Source organism: Sturnus vulgaris, chromosome 11 (genome assembly GCF_052056855.1).
Source record: "Sturnus vulgaris isolate bStuVul1 chromosome 11, bStuVul1.hap1, whole genome shotgun sequence".
Taxonomy (NCBI): domain Eukaryota; kingdom Metazoa; phylum Chordata; class Aves; order Passeriformes; family Sturnidae; genus Sturnus; species Sturnus vulgaris.
The window spans coordinates 12,233,627-12,259,503 of record NC_142253.1 but is presented as its reverse complement, the minus strand read 5'-3'; the positions used below and the strand labels follow the sequence as shown (position 1 = coordinate 12,259,503).

Genomic DNA, 25,877 nt, shown 5'->3' with positions numbered 1-25,877 from the left:
TCTTCAAAATAGAGCCTATTTCACTTCATACTAAGTCTCATTTTTTAAAACCACCTAAATGTAACATATGCCAACAGTTCATAATTTAACAGTATCTAAAAAGAGCAATTTATTAATTAATTAAGCCTATTTCCCTTCAAAAGCCTGCATTTAAGGAGGCAAATTGTTTCCAAATGAAGAATACTATCTGTAAGAAGAGAATGAAACCCTCTTCTTTTCTGCAGACAGGCCCTGCTTACCTGTCATGAATGGAGCTGGTGTAGAGGTTGACAAACCAGCTGAGGGAGTACTGGTACATGGGGTCGATGTTGGCCAGGTCAGCGATGCTGAAGAACAGCACGGCCGAGTGCTGCGCCACGGGCCGGTACGCCTCCCGCGACTCCGCGATCTTCAGCTCCGTCTTCTCTGCAATCTACACACCCACGGCACGGACAAACTGCAGCTGCTCACACTCTCAATACCCTTCATGTTCTACTAAAATACTACTACTTAATAGCACTTCCAAAATGGTTCATACATTACATACCCTAACATATGTAACACCAGAGTAATGAAACTCCTCTGCTCCAGGAGGCACCACCCCAGTAGGTACCATGTGCACTTGGCCCTACCTCAGTACTGCCTGATCTATTTACCCACACTACACATACACATACTTTAAAACATTTTAAAGACTGAATAAACTACCAGTGAAGATTCTAGAACAGATCCAATTTTATTTCTCTTCCCATTTCACAAGTATAGTGCTCCTTGTGCTATGCATCCAAATCAGAGATCTCCTGCTGGCTGCAAATTTTAACATTTAATTTCTCAGTACTAGTGAGGGAAGCACACATACACACTCCTTACCTGCTGTTTTCTTGTGATCTCATTAGCCATGACTTTGGCAGAATCCAAGACCTGGATGGCAGTCTCATCTTCCAGAATATCACCTTCAGATGACTCTAAAGTTTCTAAAATTTTCTTCTCAATTTCTTGTAGATTCTTTTTATTGGCTGCGGACTGAACAATGAGAGCATTTCTTTCCTCTTCTAAATCTGGCCTAACGAAGAAAAAGGCAAAAACCAAAATCAGCCAATGCTGATCTCACACTGGCTGCAAAAGAAGACCCTGAAAATTACTCCCTCTTCCTACAGGAAGTTATTTATGAATATTCTTTGAAGTTTAAGCAAATTTTGCTGTTTAACATATATTTATACTGGTGAGTACAGATTTCTTTGCATGACTTCTACTCAGTATTTGGAAATGACAGTCTAATTTTTAACATCTTAGCATTTGGCAAATGGCAGGGCATCCTACTTTTCCTTTGCTGCATCCCTGCTGCTTGAACAAAAACCCATTATGGGATACACAGAGCTGGAAACAGTTTACTGCTGGAAACAGTTCTGTCAGCAAATAGTTTACCCCAATTGCAGAGACATGTCTGTCCAACCCACTTCTCTGTGCCTCGGTGAGGGCTCAGATATGATCCACAATCAGTTTCAGAGGTACTTCACATTTAATTCATACAAAATCATTTTTTTTTCTATGGAATTATGCCATAAAAACCTTTAATGGCTGTTTACCATAGAGACTTACCTTTCTTCTGCTACAACAATGCCTAGCAGCTGGTCTTCAAGTCCCTCTGGTGTTATCATAAAATTGAGTAATAAAACTTTTGTAGCAAGTTCAGGCATATAGTGAGGATTTCTTAGTTTTGTGGTAATAAAAAACTTGAAATCACTGGAATACTCAATAATGCTCTCACCAAGCCTGATACACTCCATACCTCCTAAAGTTAAAAAGAGAAACATTAAGAAATTATTAATATTATTAATTATTATTAATAATTATTAATTAATTATTAATATAAAAAATACTTCTGTCATTAAATAAAAGCAAACTTCTCATCAATGACAAATTTCCTGAGAAGTAAAAATGAATAAATACATCTGATAGTCTGAAAAATTCTCACAGACTTCAATGGGGTCACTTATCACTCTTAGCAGATGAAATCAAGCCAATTCAATTACTACTGTACTTCCAATCTGCATATACAAAAACTAGAGATGGCAACACAGAGCTGTAGAATTATTGCCAAATATTGTCTTCTTACACACTACTCTTTCCTTGAATTACTTGTCTGAAAGAGGAAACCACAAAGAAAAAAGAAGTATTTGAGCTTTGCTTTCCTTTTGTTTTTAATTCTGGACATGAAAATCAGTAAAGAGAAACTAGGTAAAAAGGAAGTGAAAACATATTTTTCTTTATGTGACTTTTCTGTCATGTAACAGGAGGAAAAGTTGAAAACCAAATTCATAGTTACTTGCTAAGTACAGTGTAAACTATGTCTTAAGCAAAATGCCTTGACATCTTATCTTGATTTCTGCAAAATTTAGCAAATATTATTATTATTAGACTAAAACATATGAAAATGAACAACCAAACAATTGCACGGACAATGTTCCCTTCACAGAATTTCTTTAGTCTCCTACAGTGGTCTGGTGAAGGCTTTCGCATAAAACTATTATTATGATAGGCAGGAATGACATTTATTAAAAAGTAAAACTCCAGGCTGTTGTGCAATTACCCCTCTCTTAGCAGAGGCAGAATCTAGGCAAGAAGAGAGCAATATGAAAAACATCAGGTGGTGCCAGAGACTAGAAACTGAACATTAATGTCCTCTCCTTCAGGGCTCTAAATTAATTCTGCTGTACCTTGTTTAAATGTCTGTTTAAGCAGCAAAGGTTCAAGAGATGGATCTAGTTCTTCTCCAACATTTTCTAGCAGCAGGGGAGTCCCAAACTGAATGCAGTTCTCCACAGTTCTCATATAATCCGTGTCACTCATCTTGATAACATTCAGACGGTTGTCTTTCTCAAAATTCTTGATCCATTTATTTGCTTGACCTTGAGGATCAATCATTAATGGCCTAGAAAATACAGGACAGTTTCCTCAGTGCTTGCAGGCATTTTTCAAAAGTTTAAACTATTTTACATGTTTTTGTATCAGACTGTCAAGAAGAAGCAATAGAATTTAATTACATTATTTTAAGATAGCAGTGAGTAATGGATGCATAGATGCTTCGCGATAATTTGAAAAGCAATAGCAGGAATAGCTTTAAAAGTTGTAAAAGATGTTTAACATTTTTCATAAAATAATCAGAATGCAGAATTCTTGTGAAATATTGTTCTACCTTCCCACTAGAATATAAAGATTCCACTCCTTTTTTCAATTCCATTGCTCTACAGAAGCTACCTTATTTCCAGATATATTCTTTTTTAAAAGTGGGAACTTGTTTGGATTTGAAAATTAAACCTTTTTGTCACCTACCAACGTCTTGAATTGTCAACAATGACCCCATTGTCTATAGAAAATACATCAGTTGGCAAACCAGCAATATTCCAGGCTCTTATTTTTATTGGGTCACCAAGATTCTTGCACAAAGAGAAATTCTCAGAACAAGGGATTTCTTTCTCCTGAAAGAGGGGGAAAAAACCCAATAAAATAAACGTTTTTCTTTATTTTGTGTTTCTTTATGCCTTTATTAAATGCCACTTCAATCCAAAAATGACAATGTGCATTTTGTTTTAAGAGACTGAAATAGGTAATGTATAAGTAAAACTCCTGGCTAAAATAAAACTAAAATTTCAATAATTAACTACATTTCCCCACTAAATATTTACTGTCTCTTCATATTTTGTAAGATTTGTCCAGATTTTGGTACAATCATAATGTGGGAGGTTTGTTACATAAAGTTATGTCTTAAGAAATTAATACACGGTTGGAAATACCTAATTATATCTTCCATTAACTCAGTACAGCAATCCAGTGCTGATTTGTTACTGCTTAATGCATTTTAAAGTTATTCCAAATCACTTGATTTATGAATTTTGGCATTCATATAAGTATGTTGGAAGTGTCTCTTTGCAAACCACACAATCAACCATCTAATTAACATACAAATATTTGATGGTCTAAGTTATAGAATGTTTTACATTACACATAACTGCATTTTAAATTTAATTCTTTCTTTTAAAGGCAAAATAATGAAATTTTACTTCAGTAACAATCAAGCCTTACAAAGTTAATGATGGTCTCTAATATTGTCTGATATGCTATTGTGGACTAAAATATAAGTGTAGAGTAAATTCAGTGATTTAATTAAATTCACATCTACAAAATATTGTATCAGCAGAATTGATCCCATTGGTTTACCCATGAGGTTTACTAGGCAAATATAAAATAAAGTACAATGGATTTTTGTAGCCTTTTGCAGCAATCTCAAAAAGCAAAACATTTATTTAAGTCTAAGACAACCTTCTAACCTCGCACAGTTTACTCCAATCTTTGGTACATTCTTGTCGAAATCCAGCAGTAAAGGCTCCCAGATATGCTATTACACCAGCTGATATCAGAGTATCTCCTGTCAGATTATCATACTCCTCTTGAAGATCACATGCAGCTTGATTCCACCTATAACAAGCAGAAAAAAGTCATGCTGAAACCTCCACATTAATGATGTTAAAAATCAACTTGGTTTTGTTGATCTTAGAATAGGTGAAAAATAAGAAAATCTCATTCATGTATTCTATTCTTATTTTGAAGAGATTTCCTCTACAATTCTCCCAGTGTGACTGCCCAAATTTTTACACTACAAACAATTAGGAATATTTCAAGGTGTAAGACATTCTTTAATGTTACAGTCCTCAGACAGAAATACAGCATTAAAGGCTTAGAGAAAAGAATTTCAAGTTCTATTTCTACAGTGGCTCTTTTATCTGACATTTGAACTTTAGCCTGACCTTGTTTTCTCTCCACCAAGGCCTCCAATTAACTTCTCTGCTCGTTCCAGTTTTTTAGCACACAGATCAACCTGGAATTCTAAACGAGCCTTTTCTTCTGTCTTTTCAGCAAAGGTTTTCTCCAAAGCAGCCAAACGGCCTTCAACTGCTGCAAGCTCTCCTCTCTTCTGATTCAACAGCTCCATTGTGGTTGCCAAGGACTCCTCTGCCACTTTTAAACGTTCTTTTTTGGGTTCAATCTCCTATTCAATTACAACAACACACAAATGATTTTAGTATGTTTTTGTAACTTTATTATTAACTACAAAGCTTAGGGTGAATACATGGAGCAAGGATCAAAACCACACCTTTGATACCCTGTGAAAGACTTCCATTCCCTTAATCCATTTGCATAAACCCTCTGCTGCCGAGGAAGCCTTAGCCACCACTTGTGGATCAAACTCTGGATTAGTCAGGTACTCAGTCCGAATCTTCTGCATGACAGCGTCCTGGATAACAAAAACATTAGAGCCCATCAGACCTCATGGCTGACACTTCAAAATTGAATAGATTCATTGCCATTTCTCTACACAATGAAATAAGAAAGAACTATTCTGTATTAACTGTTGTAGAAATCACTGGTCATGTGATTGTTTCGATCTTCCTATCATGTTTCATAGTCTTTTCCTGTTTTCATTCTAATCCTATTCTTATCCTTTCTAATCATGCATTTGCAATATATTCCATGTGGCACCTCCCTGAGTGCTAAGAGCATTACAGTCACACAGAAGCCTTAATTTACACTGCCCTTTGTGTAAAACACACTAATTCCATTATTTGCTACCTTTTTCTCAATACACAACCTTGAGGACCACTATAAAAATGTATTTCTCCCTAATGTAATACAAAATGTAATTGCTTGTGCCTACTTTTGGGGATCAGTTTTATAAAGGGCAAAGCATATTCTATGAAGGACAAAGCACATTCAATTTCCAATTAATTCAGCAAAGGGCAGGAATCATACTCTTGGATAGCAAGACCTTTGGGATAAATTATCATATTTGAAAGATTATATAGGTAGTACCTTTCTGCATTTATTGTATATCTGCCAGTATAATCAACAAAATATTACCCATTTTCTCACCATTCATTCAATCAAAATAACACAATTAGAAAAGCATGTTAAGAAGGGCAACAATGGGCAGCCAATTATAAAAGTAATTTTATAATGCTGAATAGTTGATCTAGTAAAATTAGCAAAACAATAAGGCATAGGAAGGCTGGACATGGATCAAATGTCCATTGGTTCTACCAAAAAACCCTAATCAACTCCCAAACCAGAATATGTGAAATGAGGCTAAAAGGACACAGGCTCAGAAAAAACTGATTGATTTGGAAAAATTATGTCTCCAATAGAGTATTTTTTTCATTTTTTTTTCCATGCAAGAAAGTGTCAACGTGGTAAAAATTACTGAAAAAGCCTTACTGGAATGGGTTTCTCGGAACAGGCTTTCAAATCCTTTAAGAAATTAATGTTGCCAAGCATTTTCTGGCTTGCAGTCCAATAATCCAAAATCTACAAAACAGCAGAAACAGAAATACCTTTTCAGGCTTTTAAAAAATACATATACAAAAAGTTACAAACCTCATTTAATTAAAACTCATGAATATTTAATACTGATAACCCAGTATATCCTTATGATGCCAATAAAGCATAAAGTCTGTCAGATCAAACATTTCCTTCCAATCACACTTTAAGCCAAAAAGTAAACAGTGTCTCAGGGAACTTATGTATTATCTATTCTCAAGAAATGTATAAAGCCAATTAAATCTAGTACATTACAAAATTTGGAAAATCAGGAATTCTGGAAGTTTTCAGTAAAATCCTGGGTAGAGGCTATAAGTACTTGCCTACTTTTAGTGGACCTTGGGTTATCTTGTTTATTGGATAAGTGTTGAGAAGAACATTAATTACATTTTTAATTACTATTTTTATTACTATTGTCCGCCATTTTACCTTGCCTCCAGATCCTGAAGGATCTGGAATTCTTTCAGGTTTTTTTTCTCTTATGACACAGACAGCAGCCATGACAAGTTTGACACCAGATGGAGGATTTTTCATTGTTTTGACAACTGCTATATCAGAAGGCTGAAATAAAAAATACATTAAGTATTATATCTTTCTTAGCACTCAATAAAAGAACTGATAGAAAAAAGAGGAATTATAACACCATTACAAATGAATATAAGTAGTAATACAGTACTTTAAGAAGGGATGATACAATGTTACCATCACAAGTAACACTATCAACTTCCTCTACGCAGAGGAAATAAAAATTAAATAAATGCAAATAAACTGTAAACTAACAATTAAATAAAATTATATTTTAAATATTCCAGGTCAGAATATTTTTGATACATTGCTGTGTCATCTAAGATATCTCATATTCTTCTAAATTCCTACTTCATTTTACAGAGTAAAATAACACTTTCAAATGCTGAAATATAGATCAGCTTGCCTTCAAAGTGTCAAGAGCACCAATTGCAGCCTCCATGACAGGTAATGCCTCTGCCAGGTCACTCTCACATTCATTTTTCAGGGCCTGAGCCTCGTCAGCTTTTGCTGTAGCTATTTCTTCATCCACTTTTACAATTTTTCTTTTTTCTTCTACTTCAGCAGATTCTACTTCTATAATCTAAAGAAAAGCCATGACTGGGCTTTATTTATATTGTGCCATGAATGATCAAATAAACTGAAATTACCTACTACAGAACTTATACTGTAAAATACAAAGAGAACATTGAAGTTTTTTAATATGTTAACAGAATTTCAATTTAGGTTAAGGGAATAACTTCTTAGCATATTGCAATATCACCATGGAGTTTTAACAGTAGATAAACTGCATGGTATCAGATTACTCTCAATAACAGCTATTCCAAATATGTTTGAAGTTCAGGAGACAAGAAGCTCCTCCTGTTTGTGCATCAGGCTGTAACTAAAATGGATGAGCTTTAACAGGGAGTTTTAGCTTCATACTCTGTAACATTTTGACTACTGAAATTTATTTTATTTTCAGAGGTAAGTCAAGCCTTTATCCAACTCCCTTGGAAGTTCCAGGGGAGTAACAGTCAGTTTTCTTAGATATCACTGTATCTGCAAAAACAGTTAGGAATCAGAAACAAGTGCATAACATGTCAAATCATGCTTTTTTGGTGATGCAACAGACACATACTAGATAAATATATGTGTATTTTCATATACTAGAATTTTCAAAACACCCAAGATTTTTGATCCTAAATCACTAAATTCCCACGAAATTAACTGGGTTTAGGATTCTTTGATAAACCAAGCATATAATCTCTGTGCATGCAAAGACAGACTGTGCAAAACTGTTCTTGTTTGTTTTGTCATATTTAGTCATATGAAAAAACTATTTGAGGTTTTCACAATGTTTGTGAATCAACTTGGGAAATCTGATTTAGTCACTATTAGCATTAAAGTTCCTCTAACATCCTCCAGCATGGAACTTAGGCAACAAATGTATATCCAGGGAATGTATTTTATATAAAGAATGACATTTTCTTTCTGTTATAAGGATATAAACGTCAATAATCCATTTTAGAACACTGGAAACCTTTTTAAACAAGAAGTGAACTCAAAAATCTCAATTAAACTCTTACTTTCTGAAAGTCCAACATCAATGGAATAAGACACATTAAAAGCCACAAAGCTGTATTTGTATAACTCTACCTTCATCATGCTTGCATTTTCCACTTTAGCTTCTTCCAGTTTGGGCTGCAGCTCAATTAATTCTACTTTCATCCTACCAACCTATGCATATACAAAAGAATCAGGTGGGATCCAGAAGGGTCAAGCACATTTTCCAACAATTTCTTTAAGACCTAGATTTTACCTAGTGACTAATTTATTGATAGAAGGATTTAACATTCAGTTTCAAATCAAAACATTTCCAAGACTTATTTTTATCTCCCATGTACAATGTCTAATTTTAAGAACTATGCTCACTCATAGTCACCTGTTAATCACCAAGGAAATGACAGCTCTGTTCATATACTACTTAACAATATATGCTTAGAGATGTGTGGCTCTAGTACAAGTTCTGTGATTGTAGGAAAGAAAAGGCAAAAAACATTTGTTAGTTTTACTGTTGAAGATTGAGCTAAATAAAATTTGAAGTACCACTTTTGACTGACTTCTCCAGAAAAAGACCTGCATTTGACAAATATTTTCTATTTTCAGTTCCATATTTGTTGTAACTCACCTGTGACTCAGCAAAAGCTAGTTTATCTAGCCCATTCACATATTTCTTCTTGGCTTTCATTACACTGTCTCTTTTCTCAGTAAGAAGCCTCTGAAATGCAGCAATAAGCTCAAGATAAGAAGTAGGAGTAACATAATTATAGCGTCCCAGACTTTGTAAAAACCTATTTAAAAAGTAAAAAAAGAAAGAGCAACTTTAAATTTTGATTTATTTTTTAATTTTTTTGTAGTTTATTGTTAGCAAAGTTATGTAACTGATAGGCATTATCAATTTCAACGATTTTATATAATTATTATGAAGGCAAATAGTTGTGTTAACTTTTAATTATAAATGAGTAGCATTGAAACTCAATCACCTAATACTTTATGATTGTTTGCAAAAGCCATAGACTGACCTTTCAGAGAGTGACATAACTGAAGTATGGAAGTATTTACAGATGGGCACAACTCCCTGACGCTCCGTGTCTGAGAGCTGAAGTGTTTCTAAGAACTTACTAGCCACACGTTCAAGGGCATCTTCAGGCCATGGCTGAGGGAGAAGTGAAAAGGAAAGAATTTGTAAAATTCAACTGTTATCACTCTTCAAATGTTAAAATCGTTTACCTTTCAAACCACCAGAGTGAGACACACTAGTCCTAGCTGTGTCTCAAGAACAATGAACTGATAAAAAGTTGGTTAGCTCAGGCAACAAGGTCACCACCCATGCAACTTTTTCTGGCAACTCCTGGTTAATCTTCTAGCTCAAAGATACACATTAACATTCCATACCAAAAAATTCTGCATCTGTTCACCCTTTGGCAGAAAAATTAATTGACATCAGCAGTGGGCCAAGCTATAGAGTGCTTTATTGAGAGTAATACTGCTTACATCAATACTGTTTCTTAAAGTTTTATTATGCTATCTAAGATCTACTGATGAACAACAGGATTTGTATTTGCTAGTCATTCCTACAATGGATGACCTGCTTAATAGGCAGCCACAAATAAGATCATTTTACAGTCACAATGACATGATTTCTCTAGTCCTTTAAAACATAAACATTATGTAATACAATTACAAATTGCCATCATCAAACTAAGACTATTCATACTTCAGAAATGTGTAGCAACAAAATGTAACTTTATTTAGATGCAGAAATGTTGAGATCAGACACAAAAGAGCTCCCAAAATATCACAGAAAAGGCTTATGCAATTTTAATATTCTGAAAAACAAGTCGTACTTGTACAAGGAAGACAAAAGAAAATCTAATGGCACTTAGAAACAGAGTGTTAGAGAACTGGAGCAGATTTTGGAGGAAATAACATACATATTTTCCCATACCTGGAACCAATCAATAGTACAGCAGTTGATGAGTGATGGAAACTGTCTCAGACGATTGCGGAAGGCATCTCCAATTGGGCTGAATGCCACCACAATATGGAGATTTTCTTTGCAGAAGTTCACAAAAAGTGCATACAAGGCCAAGGGACTGAGTTCTTCACCTTTATCACCAGCCTGAACTGCTGCACGAACACCCTTAGGAATAATACATACCATAAAAAATGTTATATAAATTCTCATTAAGCACATCTGAAATCCTATAGCAATCCTATTAATGGTAACATCACCAGGAAATAATTTTTTTTAGTGGAAATGAAACAGGCAAAATAAAGTAGAAAAGCAGATCAAGCACTAAATCCTGTCTGAGGACAGGATGGCACTACTTATCTGTGACCCTGACAACTCATTCCAGAAATGATCATCTGCTGCTCTGAGCAACTGAGAGTAGTACTGTCTCATGAGAGTAGAGTAAAAGAAGAATTCTTTGGAAGGAGCAGACTTAAATGAGTAAAAACCAACTTTGCCCCAGCTGCCACATTGTGGATAGCTACCAAGTAAGAATGGTAAGAATGAAATAGTAATAGAAAAAGATCACAAGAATTATAATCTAACTTCTTTGAAAGTAACATGTTCCATAACTTAAGCGTAAGAAAAACCAGCAGTAACATCTATCAAGTGATACAGATATTGTAATAAAGAACATTTGTGTGTGTACTAAGAACCACTTTGAAAGTCAACTAGAAGCATACCTAGTTAATTTAGTAAAAACATCACAGAGATAGGAAGACAGCACAGCAGACACTTTCAAATATTGTTTGCTAACATTAAGTTTCCAACTTGATGTATACAAAGATTGATGCCCCCCAAATTGGGTCTGCTATTGTGAAAATACAAGTCTGATTTTAGTTAATTTTGTTTTTAATTTGTCTGAGTACATTGCATCTTTATTTCTAAGCCTAAATTAATGCAACACCTTGCCCACCTTGTCTCTGAATAGAACTGTCAGGACTATGAAATTCTAACAATACCCTAGTGTCCCATAGAGTAGGAGTCTATTGACAAAGGCAAGCCATGGGTTCCAATAAAAATGTCACATCTTTGCACTTCACTGATCAATGAAAACACTATGATGCCCAATCTCGTCCTACACAACACACTACAAAAATAACTATGGCCACAGAGCATTCGTGAACAACACAAGTTCTCTACAGGCACAACTTAATGTGTTTGTGAACAGAGTGCTAGGTCAAAATTAAAGCTTGTAGTTGGTATAAACTACTCCTTAAGTTTACTAAGCTGATTTTTCTAAGGTCTCAAAAAGAAGTCACAGAATTTAGTGCAGATGTCCAAAAGCCACACTTCACACTGAACTGACCAAGTAGATTAAAAGGGAGGTGAAATTAAAGAGAATTTCTGAAGATACCTCTACAATTTCTTGTTTTTCATCTGCTGCAAAAATATTGGGAACCTCCCCTGTGTTGAGGACACTGTCAATATCTTCTAAAAAGCTCTCTTCTTTAATTTGTGTGTCTGTGATTAGAAATACAGTTTTCAAGCCTTTAACACCCGCATTCCTCAGAAGTCTCTGAAAAAGTAAAACAGTTAAAATTGTACATTCCAGAACGCCCTTCCTCAAAATTAAGTCAAAATGTAGACAGGTTATTAATACTCACTTTCAGATCTTCTCTCCACTCATTTGTACCATAAGTCTTAGAAATCTCTGGTTGAAAGACACACATTCTTGCCATGAAGGCTGCCAGGCGAGTCAGAGACTGCCGCCCGCTTCCTCCCATCCCGACGAGCAGAGCATTCCCCCCGGCCTGCTTCAGGATGCGGCTCAGCCGAGACAAATGCTCCAGCATGTACCTGCATGGGGAACGTGCTCATTACCAGACGAGCAGGAATACGTGTGCATCTATTCACCTATAAATCTGTGAGACAAACCAAGGAGTAGCATCTCAAAACAAACTCCTGAATGCAGGGTGGGGTGGGGTAGAGAGGAAGAGGGAGAGAGAGAGTAGAAATGAACCACAAAATAAGGTAAAACTTACAATTCTTCTATTATACAAATACCAGTATTTAGCTAAATTACTACAAATTGCTAGAAAGAGCATGCAGAGGTAAGAACAAGAGCACTATAAGGATAAATGTCTTAAACGAAAAGAAAAGCATTAATTCTCTACTTCAAAATAACAGCAATATTACCAATTTTAACTTTCTTGAAGAACAGCAATTTTAGTATGTTTTTAAAGGAACCACTGAGGGGCAGGATTATCTCCCTTTCCTCTGCCTCTGAAAGTATTTTATAACTTGTATGTGGAATTGACATTGGAACATCCTCAGGTAGCAGTATCTGCACAATACTAAGACTCCTTGTAAAATCTCAAACATGATTTATCTCAGAATACGAAGCAAGGCTTATAGAGATCACCTGCTTAAGCACAGGGCATGGTGTAATTAAAGCAAGCTGAGCAGCTATTAAAAGTAGTCTTAAAAAAATTTTCAAACATTTCAAGAAAGATAATTCCTTGTTTATTTTTACTGGTTAGAAAAATAAAAGAAACAAATTCAGATGTTATCCATGAGATTGAACTCTAAGGCTACAATCAAATGTGCTCTCCTGGCTGCTGTTCAACGAGGTCACTGGAATATTGCCACCCAGGAAGTGGCCTCTGATCAGAGGCTGCCAGCTCTTCAAACTGAAAGCCTAGCTATATATACAGGCACTCAGAAATCCAGCCTGGCAAAATGAGCTACACTAAAACAAGCTGCTATTAGAACTGTTTAAAGTAAGGCTAAACACCTTTATGAAGTATCTATGTGCCAAGTCACCGTGGCAAATATGAAGAGGTGGTAATCTCTGGCAACAGGGAGGAGGAAGGAGTTTGACCTCCTCATCTCTCTCATTTGTAGCTCTGCATGATCACAAGTTAAGGTAACAATAAGGGTCTGCAGAATATAAAATTTTATAGGATTAGGTGCAGCTGGGTGCACCCAGCTGGGTGCATGGCTGTGCTACATAACAACAGAGCAGACAGACAACTATGATTGTGAACATTTCCCTCTTGGGATGTTTGTCCTTGGGGAATAAAAGTCCAGTGACATACAGTGACAGAGGCCTAGGAGAAGTACAGCACCTACCTCATTCAGTGCACAATGTTTCCATAACAACTAAGGAAAATATTCAAAGCCCTTTAGGAGAAAAGCTTTTCATTATTTACTTTCAGATAGAAAAAGGAGAAGAGAAAAATCAGTTTACTTCTATTCAAAAAGGTGTAACACCACTAACACTTTTAAGAATGCATAAAAGGGAGGAGACATACAAAAAACCACCGTCCACAAAAATTGAATATACTGAATTACTAACTACTGCTTAAAGCTCTTTAGAAAACAGATCATAAACACCTGAAAACAACAAGATTCATTCTTGTTTTCTGGGTTTGATTATATTCATCCAGACACTGCTCCACAACATCACTGAAATCCTCAATGCTTGGAACCTCAACATAAAGTCTTTCATCTCCCTCGAGTTCTGGAACCATGTAGTCTCCAAAACACAAGCTTCTCATGTTTTCTTCTGTTACCTATGGCAAATATTCAACAAATAATGAAGTCAAGTTCAATATTTAATGAATGTGTTCCTCACTGGAATTTTAGAAAACAAAGGAGAATTTAGACAAATATCCCAGACATAAGAATAAACACTCCAAATATTTTGACTCACAGACAACACCCCCTCAAGATTATGTTTCCTGCATTGAACTAGACACTTATTCTTAATTTGTTCTTGGCTCAATTAGCCACTAACAGTCTCATAATCATGACCTTCAGATTACACCAAATTCATGCATATATATATTAACAACTAAGACCACAAAGTTATTTCATCTGTACATGAAAGACATTACAAACGGCATAAAAAACAACCAACCAAAAAAGGAAGACAAGGCATAAAATATTACACAACTATACAGAATTTTGGATACTAAAATTTAATAACAATCACAGGATGCAGATGTACAAATTTCTGTTAAGGAAAAGTAGCAAGTTTACTCACATTTTAAATGTAATGTATTTTGAAAAGAATGTTTATATACAACAGTTAAACCCACCCAAACAATTTTATTGCTACATTTTTTTCCTCATGAAAACATTTTGCCAAATTCAACTCAAACTTTCATGTGCATTTGAATCAAAATTTCACTAATGATTCACTTTTGTGTCCTAAATTTGCAATAAAATTATTTTGCGACACGTTAAACATGATACTCACAGGTGACTTTCCTTCCTTCAGGTGTGCAAAAACTTTATCGAATGATTCTTTGAAATGTTCTTTCACAATATCTTTCACTAGGTTGAACAACCAGGCTCTGTCATCATCCTCCACCAGGCGGTCATAGAAGACACGAAACACCTCGTGCACAAACAGCCGAATCATCACGTGCTTGTTTTCAACTGCACTTTTCTTAACGAGCAAACAGCCATGGATAACCCGTGAAAAGTCACGCAGGTTGAAGGTATAATGAGATTTGGCTGGTGTGGGCAAAAGATTTTTGATGGCTTTCTCATATACCTTCAGATAACAACAGAGAACAACAAAATAAAAAAGTAACACTGACTGTATTATTATCATAATTCCTAAATACCTTCTAAAATGTTTTTTCTCAAAAAGAAAACCCTATACACTGCATTATTGTAGAGCCCAGGGAACTTCATTGAACAAATTGAAGGAAATTTCCAGTAAGGTATTTGCCTCTTACCTCTAAGGTGGCAGTGACAATTTGATTTCCAGTTGTGTAGAAGTCAAGAGGAAACTCATTAATCCTTAGGTAAAGAGCCACTACAGTAGAGAAGATGCGGATCATTGTTTCATCACTGAAGGAGTTGATGGTGCAAATGTTGAAGTGCCGCAGGAACCGAGGGGTGACAGGATTCCTCCCACCCCCTGGAGGCCCCATTGCAGCCACCAACTGGATATCAACAAGGGTGATTTTAGAGGTGTCCTTAAAATCATACCTTCGAAATGAAATGCCATGTGACACTTAAATACAGATATAACACATTTGTTACACCTTAGATGCATCTATATGACAGACTACTCTCTGCACACATAACAAAAGTATTTAAAACAACATAAAAACATTCTAGTCATTATGTAATATATTACATATTTCTATACATTTTATCTTTTTAAAAACAAACAAGCCCTCCTCCCTAAAAAACTAAAAAAACAACTAGTCCTTTAATTGTGTCCCAGTTAATCTCAACATGCCATATTCTGGCCCAAAAGAAAGATTATTTGTTTAAATTGCATTCTGTAAAACCTGATGTGAAATTTTGAGTATTAAAACTGTAACCTGTCGATATATTATCTCTATTCAAGAACAACAGATATTTGAGCAGTGCCTGGAATCACAAGAGTAGCTGTACTTGAGGAGTGCCTGGAATCACAGCATGATCCAGACTCAGGAAAACACCTGTTCCAATCTTCTAATACAAGCAAAGCCAAAAACCTCAAAAGCAGGGAAGACTTTGAATTCACTTTATTTCATGCCTATTATCAGATATGATTTCACTGTGAATTTTAAAAAAAACATTTTGAGATCTTGTTAAAATAAATTTATTGACTAATAGAAACATGGATAATAGGGGAAAACAACATAAGAAATAAAATCAGAAGTTTTATATAACTGCACATATATAGGTATGTACAGAAAACTGCCAGCTCACTCTAAGGAGGAAGAGAAAGAAAATGAACAAGAAACTCTACTGGAAAAAAATTAAATAATAAAGTTGTAAATTAATAATTTTATTTAACCAATACTAACTCTGTTGAATTTCAGCAATAGAACATTCTAAAACACTCAAAATTAATTTGATCATTAATTTCCTAAACTGAGAGGTCCTTAGAGGATAATATACAAGTTGCTTCAACTTTAGGTAATGCATTTTTATATAGACTGAATCTACCTTAACATTTACAAACCACTTCAAAAAAGTTTTGAAAATAAAATTCAAGTGAATAAATAAGTATAACAGCAAACACAGCAACAAAAAAATTCAGTTGTATTTCAAATAATTACCAAAATCCATGGTCAAAGAACTGCCTTAGAAGTTCTATAGGAGGCTGTGCTCCATACTTCTCCAAAGCTGGCATATTCATATCATCTACAAAAATCACACACTTTTTCCCCATTGGAGGGCCAAAAACTCCTTTGCGCCTCTTGTCCAGCCTGGCCATAATAATGTTCTGCAATGCAAACAGGGTCATTCAGAACACAGATTGCATATTCATGTCCAGTCTCCTTGAGACCAAAATTATCTGTCCTACTAACCTGAGTCTGATTGGCACTGGTTCGAGCTGAAAAATTAATGAAGAAAGGGAAGTAGCGCTCCTTTTCCAAGTTGTTCATTAACTTGTCCTTGACATAGACAGATTTCCCAGTTCCTGTGGGTCCCACTAGAAGCAGTGGTCTTCACAAAGACAGAAATAAAGCACAAAGACTGCAGAAACATTGTAAACTAACAGCAGCTAGAAGTCAAAGGTTTTACTAACTTGCCCTTCTTCTTCCACCTCTAAAAAATTTACTTGCCTAAACAAGAAACTAAGGTGTTCTAAGGCATTCATTAAAACCTCTCATAATTTTGTTTTGCTTCCACCATCAAGAAAATGGGAGGAGAAATAAACATTTTTCATTCCCTCATTCTACTGGTGTTGGAGTATATGAACACACAGGGGAGGTAAATTTCTCCTGGTGGGTCTTGCATTAGTTCAAACTCCATAAGGTTTTCAGCCTTGGAACCTCAGGCTAATTTTATTTCATTCTCTTATATGATCATAGCATGGGTAATATAACTGATTTTGATAGGATTAATCAAAGAAAAAAATCCTAAAATATGTATTTAATTGCCAAAGTAGAAAGAGGGTACAACAATTTTTGGGTTGTCCTAAGAGCATCATCGGACTGCAAATACTAAAGTAAGACTGTAATAATGTTTCACCATAAAAATAAAACCAGATTTTCAGCAAATATTTTTGTTTGTAGTAAATGTCTATTTTAAAAAGCCAAATAAACTGCAGATTTGATAAAAACAATGAACTCAGAGGAAATAATAAGAATTATTTCTATCTGTGATCAAACTTCAGAAATCTGTAGTGAAGCAACTTACTTTCCATGGGTAATGAAGAGGTCTAGCAAATAGGTGTAGCGAACTGTATCCATAGTTGGGACTATAATATCTTGAATCTTCACATTTTTATCACTGTAACTAATTTGTTCAATAAATTCATTCCAGTGAATCCAACCTACTTTGCCTTTGAGCTAGGCAGAAACACAGAAGTAGAACAGATTGGTGTTATACATATGAAGGGTTTTCTCTACTACTTCACTTTTGAAAAATTAAAGTAATAGATTTTAATAAATGAATGAATATTTGATGTTTCAAAAGTTCACACATCTAGTTTGCTTTACCCCACTAATAAAGAATTAAAGTACATACATAAACGTCTTTCTTTTCTTAAAAACTTTGTTCAGTGAAAACAAACAAAAAACCCCCACACACAGAAAAGCACAACAAAAAACAAGAGAAGAAAGAATTCTAATAGGCACTATATACAAAAATTGTAACACAAACTACCCATGGACTTAATATTCTGTTTTCCTTCTGAAAAAAAAGGAAGGAATTATTCCTTTGCTACAAAATCAGATTTGAATCTGCCAACTGAGCTTGGCTTACAGAAGAAATAAACAGTATTACAGTATTACAAATATAACTGAAATGTACATCTTAGTATCTTATTAAAAAATTGGTCAGTACACTGGTATTTGAAAAAGAAATAAAAAATGTATTGTGGGATGTAATCCAATCAACACTCTAAAATATCCAACAGGCTTCATAAAGTTAAATTACCCACCTGGCTGCATTTTCCTTCTATTAGGACTGCAAGAATCTATTTAGTGGATGCAGAAGCCAATCCTACCTCATACACATAGTCATAGACCAAGCCTTTCTCTTCTAAGGGACACTCCCACTTTCCCAAATTCTCTGGTACAGGATTTGTTTCAGATTTCCCAGACAAAGTTTCCCTCAAGAAATTATCAAAAATTGTCCTGCTGTCACCATCACAAGTTCCACCAATGGACCAGATTGTGGCAAAAGTAAAACATCCCTGCAAAGGCAAAAAAAATTAGTAACTGTCTCATAAATCAACACATGACATAAACCTTGTACAGTCTGATTAACAAACATAATTCTAAAAAATATTGTTAAGCAGAGAGATGTTAGTAATTGTCCTTGAATATCCCCAGTCTAAAAAGACTTAGAAATATGACTGTAGACAGAGCACACAAGGACAGAAAGAGAGAGAAAAAACTAAAAATAAAAGCCACTACGTATGTCACATGTCAGCAGTATGTCACATGACAAAGCCTGAGAAGAGTTCTAATGACAAACCAGGATCTAGGAATTTTCTAATTTCATTTTAAATAACTACTTTCACATTCTATTTTCTTTTGTTTTTCATAAGAACAATCATATAAGTCAGACAGAGGATCCAACTAATGTAACTGTCAGAAAACTTTCTTACATAGAAATTTTGCTCAAGCAAACAGCCAATCAGTATTGCATGAATATTTATTTCCTTTAAGAGAAAGAAGATCCTATGCTTTAGCTAACTTCTTGGTTACTTAAAAAGCACATTTAATAAAAACACTATCCCATTTAATGGGAAAAAGAGTACAATTTTTGATCATATTTGTCATTTTTGAGACTTCCATCTCATATGGGTACCTCCAGAGTATTGGGAAAGAGAGCAAGGAGGAAGTAAAATTGTTTAAAGTTATTTGGATTAGTAAAATTGTTTAGAAAACCAGGATATAGAGAAACAAATATACATTTCGCTCGATATTAAAAAACCAACCATAATCCAGGCACGGATGCTTTTGTTGGTGGGATCTTCTTGCACAGCTGGACAAATCAACATTTCAAAAATCCGTGTGAGAGCTACCACAACATTAATATCACCTGTAGGCACCAGTTCCTAAGAGATTCAAAAGGTTGGATGTCATACTTGACGTGTTGCATTCATTTATCTTTTGGAGACAGAATACTAAAACAATTCGATCAGTGGCTAATTCCAAACACATACTAGGAGGCAAGGTTTACAGTGACTTTTACTCCAAAGATCATTTGCCCTCCTCAGTCATTGAAATGCCAACACCTTTAGCTCGTTAACCATGTTCATGGCTACCACTTGAACACTACAATTCAACATCCTAAACCAAAACAAAACCCACAGAAGTCACTACAGCAAAACACAAGCAAAATTCTATATACTGTCACACTGAGCTTGCAAGGAACTACTCATTTCCTCTAAAACTTAAAAAAGTACTTCCTTATACAACATAACATCTTTAAAGAAAAAAAATTACAAAATTCTCATGGGAAAAAGTTTTATCAGTGTTTTAAATACTTACTTTACTTTTGAATATAAGAAGATGAAAACTATGATCAAATTTCAAGTCTTAGCCGACATTCTCATTTTAACTCTTCAAACTGATCCTAGGAGCTGCACATTCATTTTAACTGTGCTTGTCATGAGAGAGCAGCCACCTCCTACCAAGGGTAACAGATTGGAAATGGCCACTAACTACTGCAGGAAAAAATGGCAGAAAATACCTTGCACTGTTTCTGACGGACTCTTAACGCTGGTGGTACCAACCAATCAAAAAGTCCCTGCAGAAGATCTTGATGTTCTTCTGAGTTCAGAGGTTCAGGCAGTTTACTCAGCCAAGAGGTAACAATTGGCCTCCAGCCCAGCTGAGAAGGCTCCAAATAAATCATGCCACAACGACTGACCGTAGCAGGCTAAGGAAAAATGGTAAAGTCATTTTATTGTGCAATTAATAGACTGAATTTTGGTTTATATTTTCATTAAGTACAAAACTTACTGATGCCTGGGAAAGATCCATCGTTTCAAAAATAAGAGTCATCTGAGGGGACATTTGGATGACTTCCCCACTCATCAAACAAAGCTTGAAAGATAAAAAATAATATGCAAGATTAGGAAAAAAATAGTATTAAATTACACTTCCTATCACAGGGGAGTTCTGTATGAAAATTGGCAAAACCAAGTAAAATCAAAGGTAAACAAAATGTTTAAGCACTTGTAACAATAGATTCTTATCAAGTTTTAGCTGAATTCTTCACTTAAACCATAGTACTCCATAGTAACCTACTGGTAGGTTCATTACAATAAATCTTGCATAAGACAGGATAAAGGAAAGACAGCAAGAAGAAAAGAAAAAAAGATACCTGCAGCTATTGTTGCTAATACTGAAGCATTCCAGCTGGAGACACACTATCCTTTCATACTAAAATAAGAGTCCAGTTTGAGTATTTTGACACATCCAGAACTTAAAAGTTCAAATATTGTCTCTAATTTTTATATTTGCTTTGAGATAACGAGGGCCCATTTACAAAAGTGATGTTACAATTTTGACTTCAGAACCCATTATTTTGAAAATGGAACCCTTTGTGTCTTGGGATTGTCTTGAAATATAAGTGTCTAAGTTTGAGCAGTCTTAGAAATAATGGAGCTTGTAATATATAATTAATTGTAATTTCTGACATTTAAATGTCAATTATTTATGTTCAAAAATTACATTATGGCATTAAGGAAATAATGCATAATTCATGTCTTCAGCAATGAGTTGATATTGTGATTATGATCCCAATACAAACAAACAAACAAAACAAAAACCAGAAACAAAAAAACAAAAAAAACCCCAACCCCAAAAGCTCACAACTTGTCACCAACACCATCTTGCACTTGCTCTTTTCAAAAGTCGGGCAGTGCAGTTTGTATTTGTGGTTTTATTTGTAGAAGAGCATTTTCAAAACGTCAAAATTTTGTTTGGGCTTTTTTTGCCCTGGCTGGTACCTTTTTGTTGTCATCCAGAACCGTGTTCATGCTCTCTATCCACAGGGTGTCGATGGGGCCATCGAAGATGACCCACTTGCGCTCGGGGGTCTCGGCCAAGGCGAATTCCCTGAAGGTCGTAGCGACAACCCCGTCCGTCCACTGACGGGTGGGCACGGCCATGGGGAGTGAGACAAGAACACAGAGCTCAGCCTGAGCTGCCAGCCACAGAAACCCTTCCCTTTGCTCCCCATTATCCCCCACTTTTAACTGTTCTCCTCCTGTGCTGTAGAGAGCAGTATGTAACTTTGGAGTTTCATCGAAGGTCTTAAAACAACAGCAAATTTAATTTTTTTTTTCTCATTTGAAAAAATACAAAAAAGACCAGCAATTCAATTTACTGACACTTAGAAGCACTTCTGCCCTGTCTTGCATCTGTTTCTCTCCAGAGTCACCTTAAGTTTCAGTATCTCACATATACTACTTGTATCCTTCCATCTCCAAACCCAAGTTTCACACTTGGGAACCCGTGTGTTCATAGATTTTTCTAGAGAGTTTTTGCATTACTTTGATTATACTAGTTAAGAACAGATGGAAAAATTAATACAATTATGTTTGATTTCCTAGCATGGATGTAACTACAAGAGGATAATGACCTTCAAAATGGTATTGCCCTTTTTTTTTTTTTTGCATATTTAAACTTATAACTGCATACAAACATAGTACTGCATTTTTTATATCCTAATTAAAAACAGGCCACAAAAGTATTAGTTAAAGTAAAATTTACAATTATGTTCTCATCCGTGTTTAAAATCATAAAATTATGAATTCAAGCATTTACTATCCATAGTAACAGAAATATAATATACAGGAAACATTCTTTTTTACACATACATTACCTCATGGGATATCAGATCAAACTGCCCAAAAAGCTGGCCCATAGTGATTGATTTTGGATTCACAGTTCTATAAATGACTTTTTCTTCTTCACCATAACCACGCTTTTTCATAAGAGACAGCGTATCTGCCAGCACATGTAGAACTTTGGTCTTCCCAGAAAATGACTCTCCCACCAGCATGAAGCTGTTAGATGGAAAACAAATCCTGCTATTAATAAATTTGTCTTGCATTTTAAACTTTTACAGATTACATGAGGGCCAACAGTATCAAACATATGTTTACAGCTAATTTTCACCTAATTTTCAAAAAGTGAAGCAAGTAAATTTTCTTTGAATATAAAAAACATCCTTTCACAAACCCATTTTATTTGTACATGCAAATTGATTGCAAAATCTTATGGAGAATATTAATTTATGTGCTGAATATTAACCATCATATGACTAATATCATACTGTATATATTTCCTCCACACATTTGCTATTCTGTAATAAAAGCTAGGAATAAAATGGCACAGACCTGACAATATTTTAATAGAAATAAGCTTTTACCATCCTAAGTTTCCACCATACTGACATCAGCATCTAAAATCATGTGCAAGTGTTTCTGATATCAGGAGGAGTACAATTCCTCAGACATGCATCCACAAGAATTTTGGGACTTGCAAAAGCAGTATCAGTAATCAGCTGTTCCAAAGATGATTGGAACAAAGAGGAGTATTATGCCACCCTCAAAACCTTCTATAACTTCATATAAATAACTGCTACAGTATAAGTCAGAATTACACCAGATAGTGCAGTGATGAGAACCTTACCCATGTCTAACAATCATCATTTCATATGTCTGTATAATTTTCTGCATAAAAGTTTGTACAGGTTGGACATTATGTTGAGTACAACATTCACTGCAACATTCCAGAAAATCCTAAAATCAAAACAAATCATAATCTTATTCTTGCTACAATTTAAATTACTGTCCTTCACAACAGTAGAAGAGTTTATACTCATCAGAAAGGGGTTCAAATTAATTAATAACTGAAATAGTATTAGTCAGAATATAGCAAACTTCCTGGAGGGAAAAATTCCCACTTCTGTACTTCATATGTTAGAACAGGATTTAACTACAATTTTTATCTTGAGGAGAAGGCAAATCACTCTCAGGAAACTAGCAGTGTGCTTCAGAACAATGCACTTTTTCCAAGATCATAGTATTTACTGAAAACTTAAAAGTTAATCCAATATGGTTTTTCCAACACACTTTGCAACCATTCTCCTACAAAGATTGTTCCAAGTGTTGCTAAAAACAAAATACAAGAACAAACCTTAATCTCATATAATTATTTCCCAAAATTTGGAAAGAAATCAGAAATCCTAAAACTTGGTAAATGTGCAGGTCAATTCCCAATCTGTAATGCACAACCTTTCTGAATGTAAGAGAACTCAGATGTGGACTATAGTCAGATCTCATAAAAGAATCCCCTTTGCTACAAAGTTTCATTGCAAACATTCAGCAATTTTGTTTATCTTGAAATACCTCACTGTATTAATTGCACCTGATTAAAAAGCAAATCACCACAAAACAATCAACAATGATCATGACCAAGGAAAAATGAGAAGAGTACTTACATTGTAGTCTGCCTCAGGAAGCTTGATTCCAGGAAATAAATCACTGGTTATACCCATGAACAGAGGTATATCATGTGACAAAAATTTGGGCTCATTCACATCTTTAATTGATCTAAGAAGCTAGAAGAAACAAATATGCATTTTACTGTTCTTATTTAGAGACAGAGCATAAGGTATTCATCGATGAAAATAACCAAGTATGTAACAAAGATGAAATCATTATATGGGGCCTTTGATAAGAAGTTAAGCCCAACTGTGCAATCATCAGCACAGCCCCAGAAAATGCAGCATATAATTTATTATCTTCATTTCACAAACTACAAAATATGGATCAGTGATGTGACAAGATGTGCTGGAACTGCCTTCAGAACTCAGATCTGCATATATCTATGAAACTTCTTAAACAAATATTCCCTCAGGAACTCACCAATATATCTTCATCTTCTGTGGGAAATTTTAACTTTAGATTCCCCGCAGCCACCAGCACAGCTTTGACTGCCCTCATGCCATAGTCATAGTGATACTGAGAGGAAAGCTGTTCTGAACAAAGCCTGTAAGTCATGACTATCTTCACTGACAGTGACTTAGCATTCAAAAATCCATATGAATAGAGGGAAATTTCGGCTATCAGAGCATAGTTTGGAACCATCATGGCTACTGTTCGGAAAAGAACCTGAAATACACACCAGAGAAATATCTTTAAATAATTAATTTAGGAATGGAAAGCAATTCTGAACTTTTACAGTATTCATCCCACCATAAAAAAAAAATTATCAATATTTGCAGCTTATGACTCTCTAGGAAGTTAACCTAAGGGAGCTACCACCAATATCCATCTTAATGTGTAACACAGTACAGAAAGGACACTGTCCCCCCCAGCTCTTCCCTCAGCACCATCTTTAGAATGCAAGAATGCAATTTGCCCCTTGCACAGATACATCCAGCAGTAAGGAAGAAAAATGTGGTCCATAGCAGGTAAGAGAATGCACTTCCTTTCTTTCAGCAATCTGCAGTTGGTTTGCTCCTCATGCTGCACCATCTCTGCTTTCAGTTAGCAAAGCCTCCTCATGGAAACAGCTCATCTGGTCAAAACAATCATCACAAAGGTCACAGACACATCTATCTTATTACTTTACCTTCAGATTATCTGGAAGTTCAGAACGTCCTGCATAACCTGGATTCATAGTAATTGCTATAAAACAGTTTGGGTTAAGCTTCAGCTCAGTTCCTTCAAAAATAAATGTTTCTAGCTTTATCTGTATGGCTCTTTGGATGCAAAGGATCTGCTGTGCCACTACAGACAGCACTTCCAGTTCAATGCGATTGAATTCATCAAAACATGCCCAGGCCCCTGATGAAGCCAAGCCCTTGAAAAACTGCAAATGAAGAAAGAAACCAATAATATTGCTAACAGAGCCTTAGAAGATTCAAAAGACACTAAAACTATAAAGTTGGAAGTGTACTTAGATTAAAAAGATACAATAATAATGCTTTAACCTGTTTAGACCATAGATTACTGGTCTAAATTTCAGTGATGTACTGAAGAACAAAGTTTTTGATTCTAAAGCAAGCTGAATCAGATCCCAATCCCATTAACACTTGTTTCTTTCATGTTTTAATTAGCAACCTAATGGGCTTTCATAAAACACAGAAAATGAAACATATAGAGAACAGCATATAGCATCCAAAGGTAGCAGACCACAGGTGCCATATTTATTTGTGTCTGCAAAATAGGGACCCCAAAATTTTCACGTTAAAAATAAAACACAACATATATTAATTTTCTATTTACCTTTCCCATTGCCAGGTAATCAAGGCCATCAGAGCAGTTAAAGACAACACACTGAACAGCGAGAGCTTTAGCCAAATCTTTGGTGGTCTCCGTTTTCCCTGTTCCTGCTGGACCCTCTGGGGCACCACCAAGGTTTAAATAAAAGGCTCCAATCTAAAGCACAGAAAGAGTTTATGGAAACTATTTGTACTTCATTTGTAAGAAATTCTTCTGAATGAAAATGGTAAAATTAAATTGCACTTGACAGTTTCATACACTTATTTTATCTAACATAAA

The 25,877-nt window shown here is 35.2% G+C and overlaps 1 protein-coding gene across 6 annotated transcripts in view; it reads right to left on the bottom strand.

Moving 5' to 3' along the window:
* DNAH12 (dynein axonemal heavy chain 12) overlaps positions 1-25,877 on the bottom strand; it is a 58,861-nt gene that overhangs the window by 11,989 nt on the left and 20,995 nt on the right. For all 6 annotated transcript variants that reach the window (XR_015806055.1, XR_015806054.1, XM_088171506.1 and 3 more), the window contains 34 exons: positions 25,602-25,754; positions 24,946-25,185; positions 24,237-24,482; positions 23,810-23,929; positions 22,999-23,108; positions 22,187-22,370; positions 21,309-21,449; positions 20,317-20,400; positions 20,045-20,233; positions 19,287-19,406; positions 18,348-18,536; positions 17,537-17,688; positions 16,702-16,840; positions 16,450-16,616; positions 15,127-15,382; positions 14,640-14,939; positions 13,772-13,950; positions 12,040-12,232; positions 11,790-11,951; positions 10,367-10,561; positions 9,441-9,574; positions 9,047-9,209; positions 8,515-8,595; positions 7,283-7,459; positions 6,781-6,912; positions 6,250-6,339; positions 5,132-5,272; positions 4,785-5,026; positions 4,308-4,455; positions 3,313-3,458; positions 2,697-2,911; positions 1,579-1,771; positions 850-1,042; positions 240-412 (listed from right to left, as the gene is read on the bottom strand). Coding sequence is in view for 4 of the 6 variants with exons in the window: in XM_088171506.1 (XP_088027632.1) it covers positions 240-412; positions 850-1,042; positions 1,579-1,771; positions 2,697-2,911; positions 3,313-3,458; positions 4,308-4,455; positions 4,785-5,026; positions 5,132-5,272; positions 6,250-6,339; positions 6,781-6,912; positions 7,283-7,459; positions 8,515-8,595; positions 9,047-9,209; positions 9,441-9,574; positions 10,367-10,561; positions 11,790-11,951; positions 12,040-12,232; positions 13,772-13,950; positions 14,640-14,939; positions 15,127-15,382; positions 16,450-16,616; positions 16,702-16,840; positions 17,537-17,688; positions 18,348-18,536; positions 19,287-19,406; positions 20,045-20,233; positions 20,317-20,400; positions 21,309-21,449; positions 22,187-22,370; positions 22,999-23,108; positions 23,810-23,929; positions 24,237-24,482; positions 24,946-25,185; positions 25,602-25,754 (5,747 nt within the window). In the remaining 2 variants the exon portion in view is untranslated. The remainder of the gene's footprint in view (positions 1-239; positions 413-849; positions 1,043-1,578; positions 1,772-2,696; positions 2,912-3,312; positions 3,459-4,307; positions 4,456-4,784; positions 5,027-5,131; positions 5,273-6,249; positions 6,340-6,780; positions 6,913-7,282; positions 7,460-8,514; positions 8,596-9,046; positions 9,210-9,440; positions 9,575-10,366; positions 10,562-11,789; positions 11,952-12,039; positions 12,233-13,771; positions 13,951-14,639; positions 14,940-15,126; positions 15,383-16,449; positions 16,617-16,701; positions 16,841-17,536; positions 17,689-18,347; positions 18,537-19,286; positions 19,407-20,044; positions 20,234-20,316; positions 20,401-21,308; positions 21,450-22,186; positions 22,371-22,998; positions 23,109-23,809; positions 23,930-24,236; positions 24,483-24,945; positions 25,186-25,601; positions 25,755-25,877) is intronic.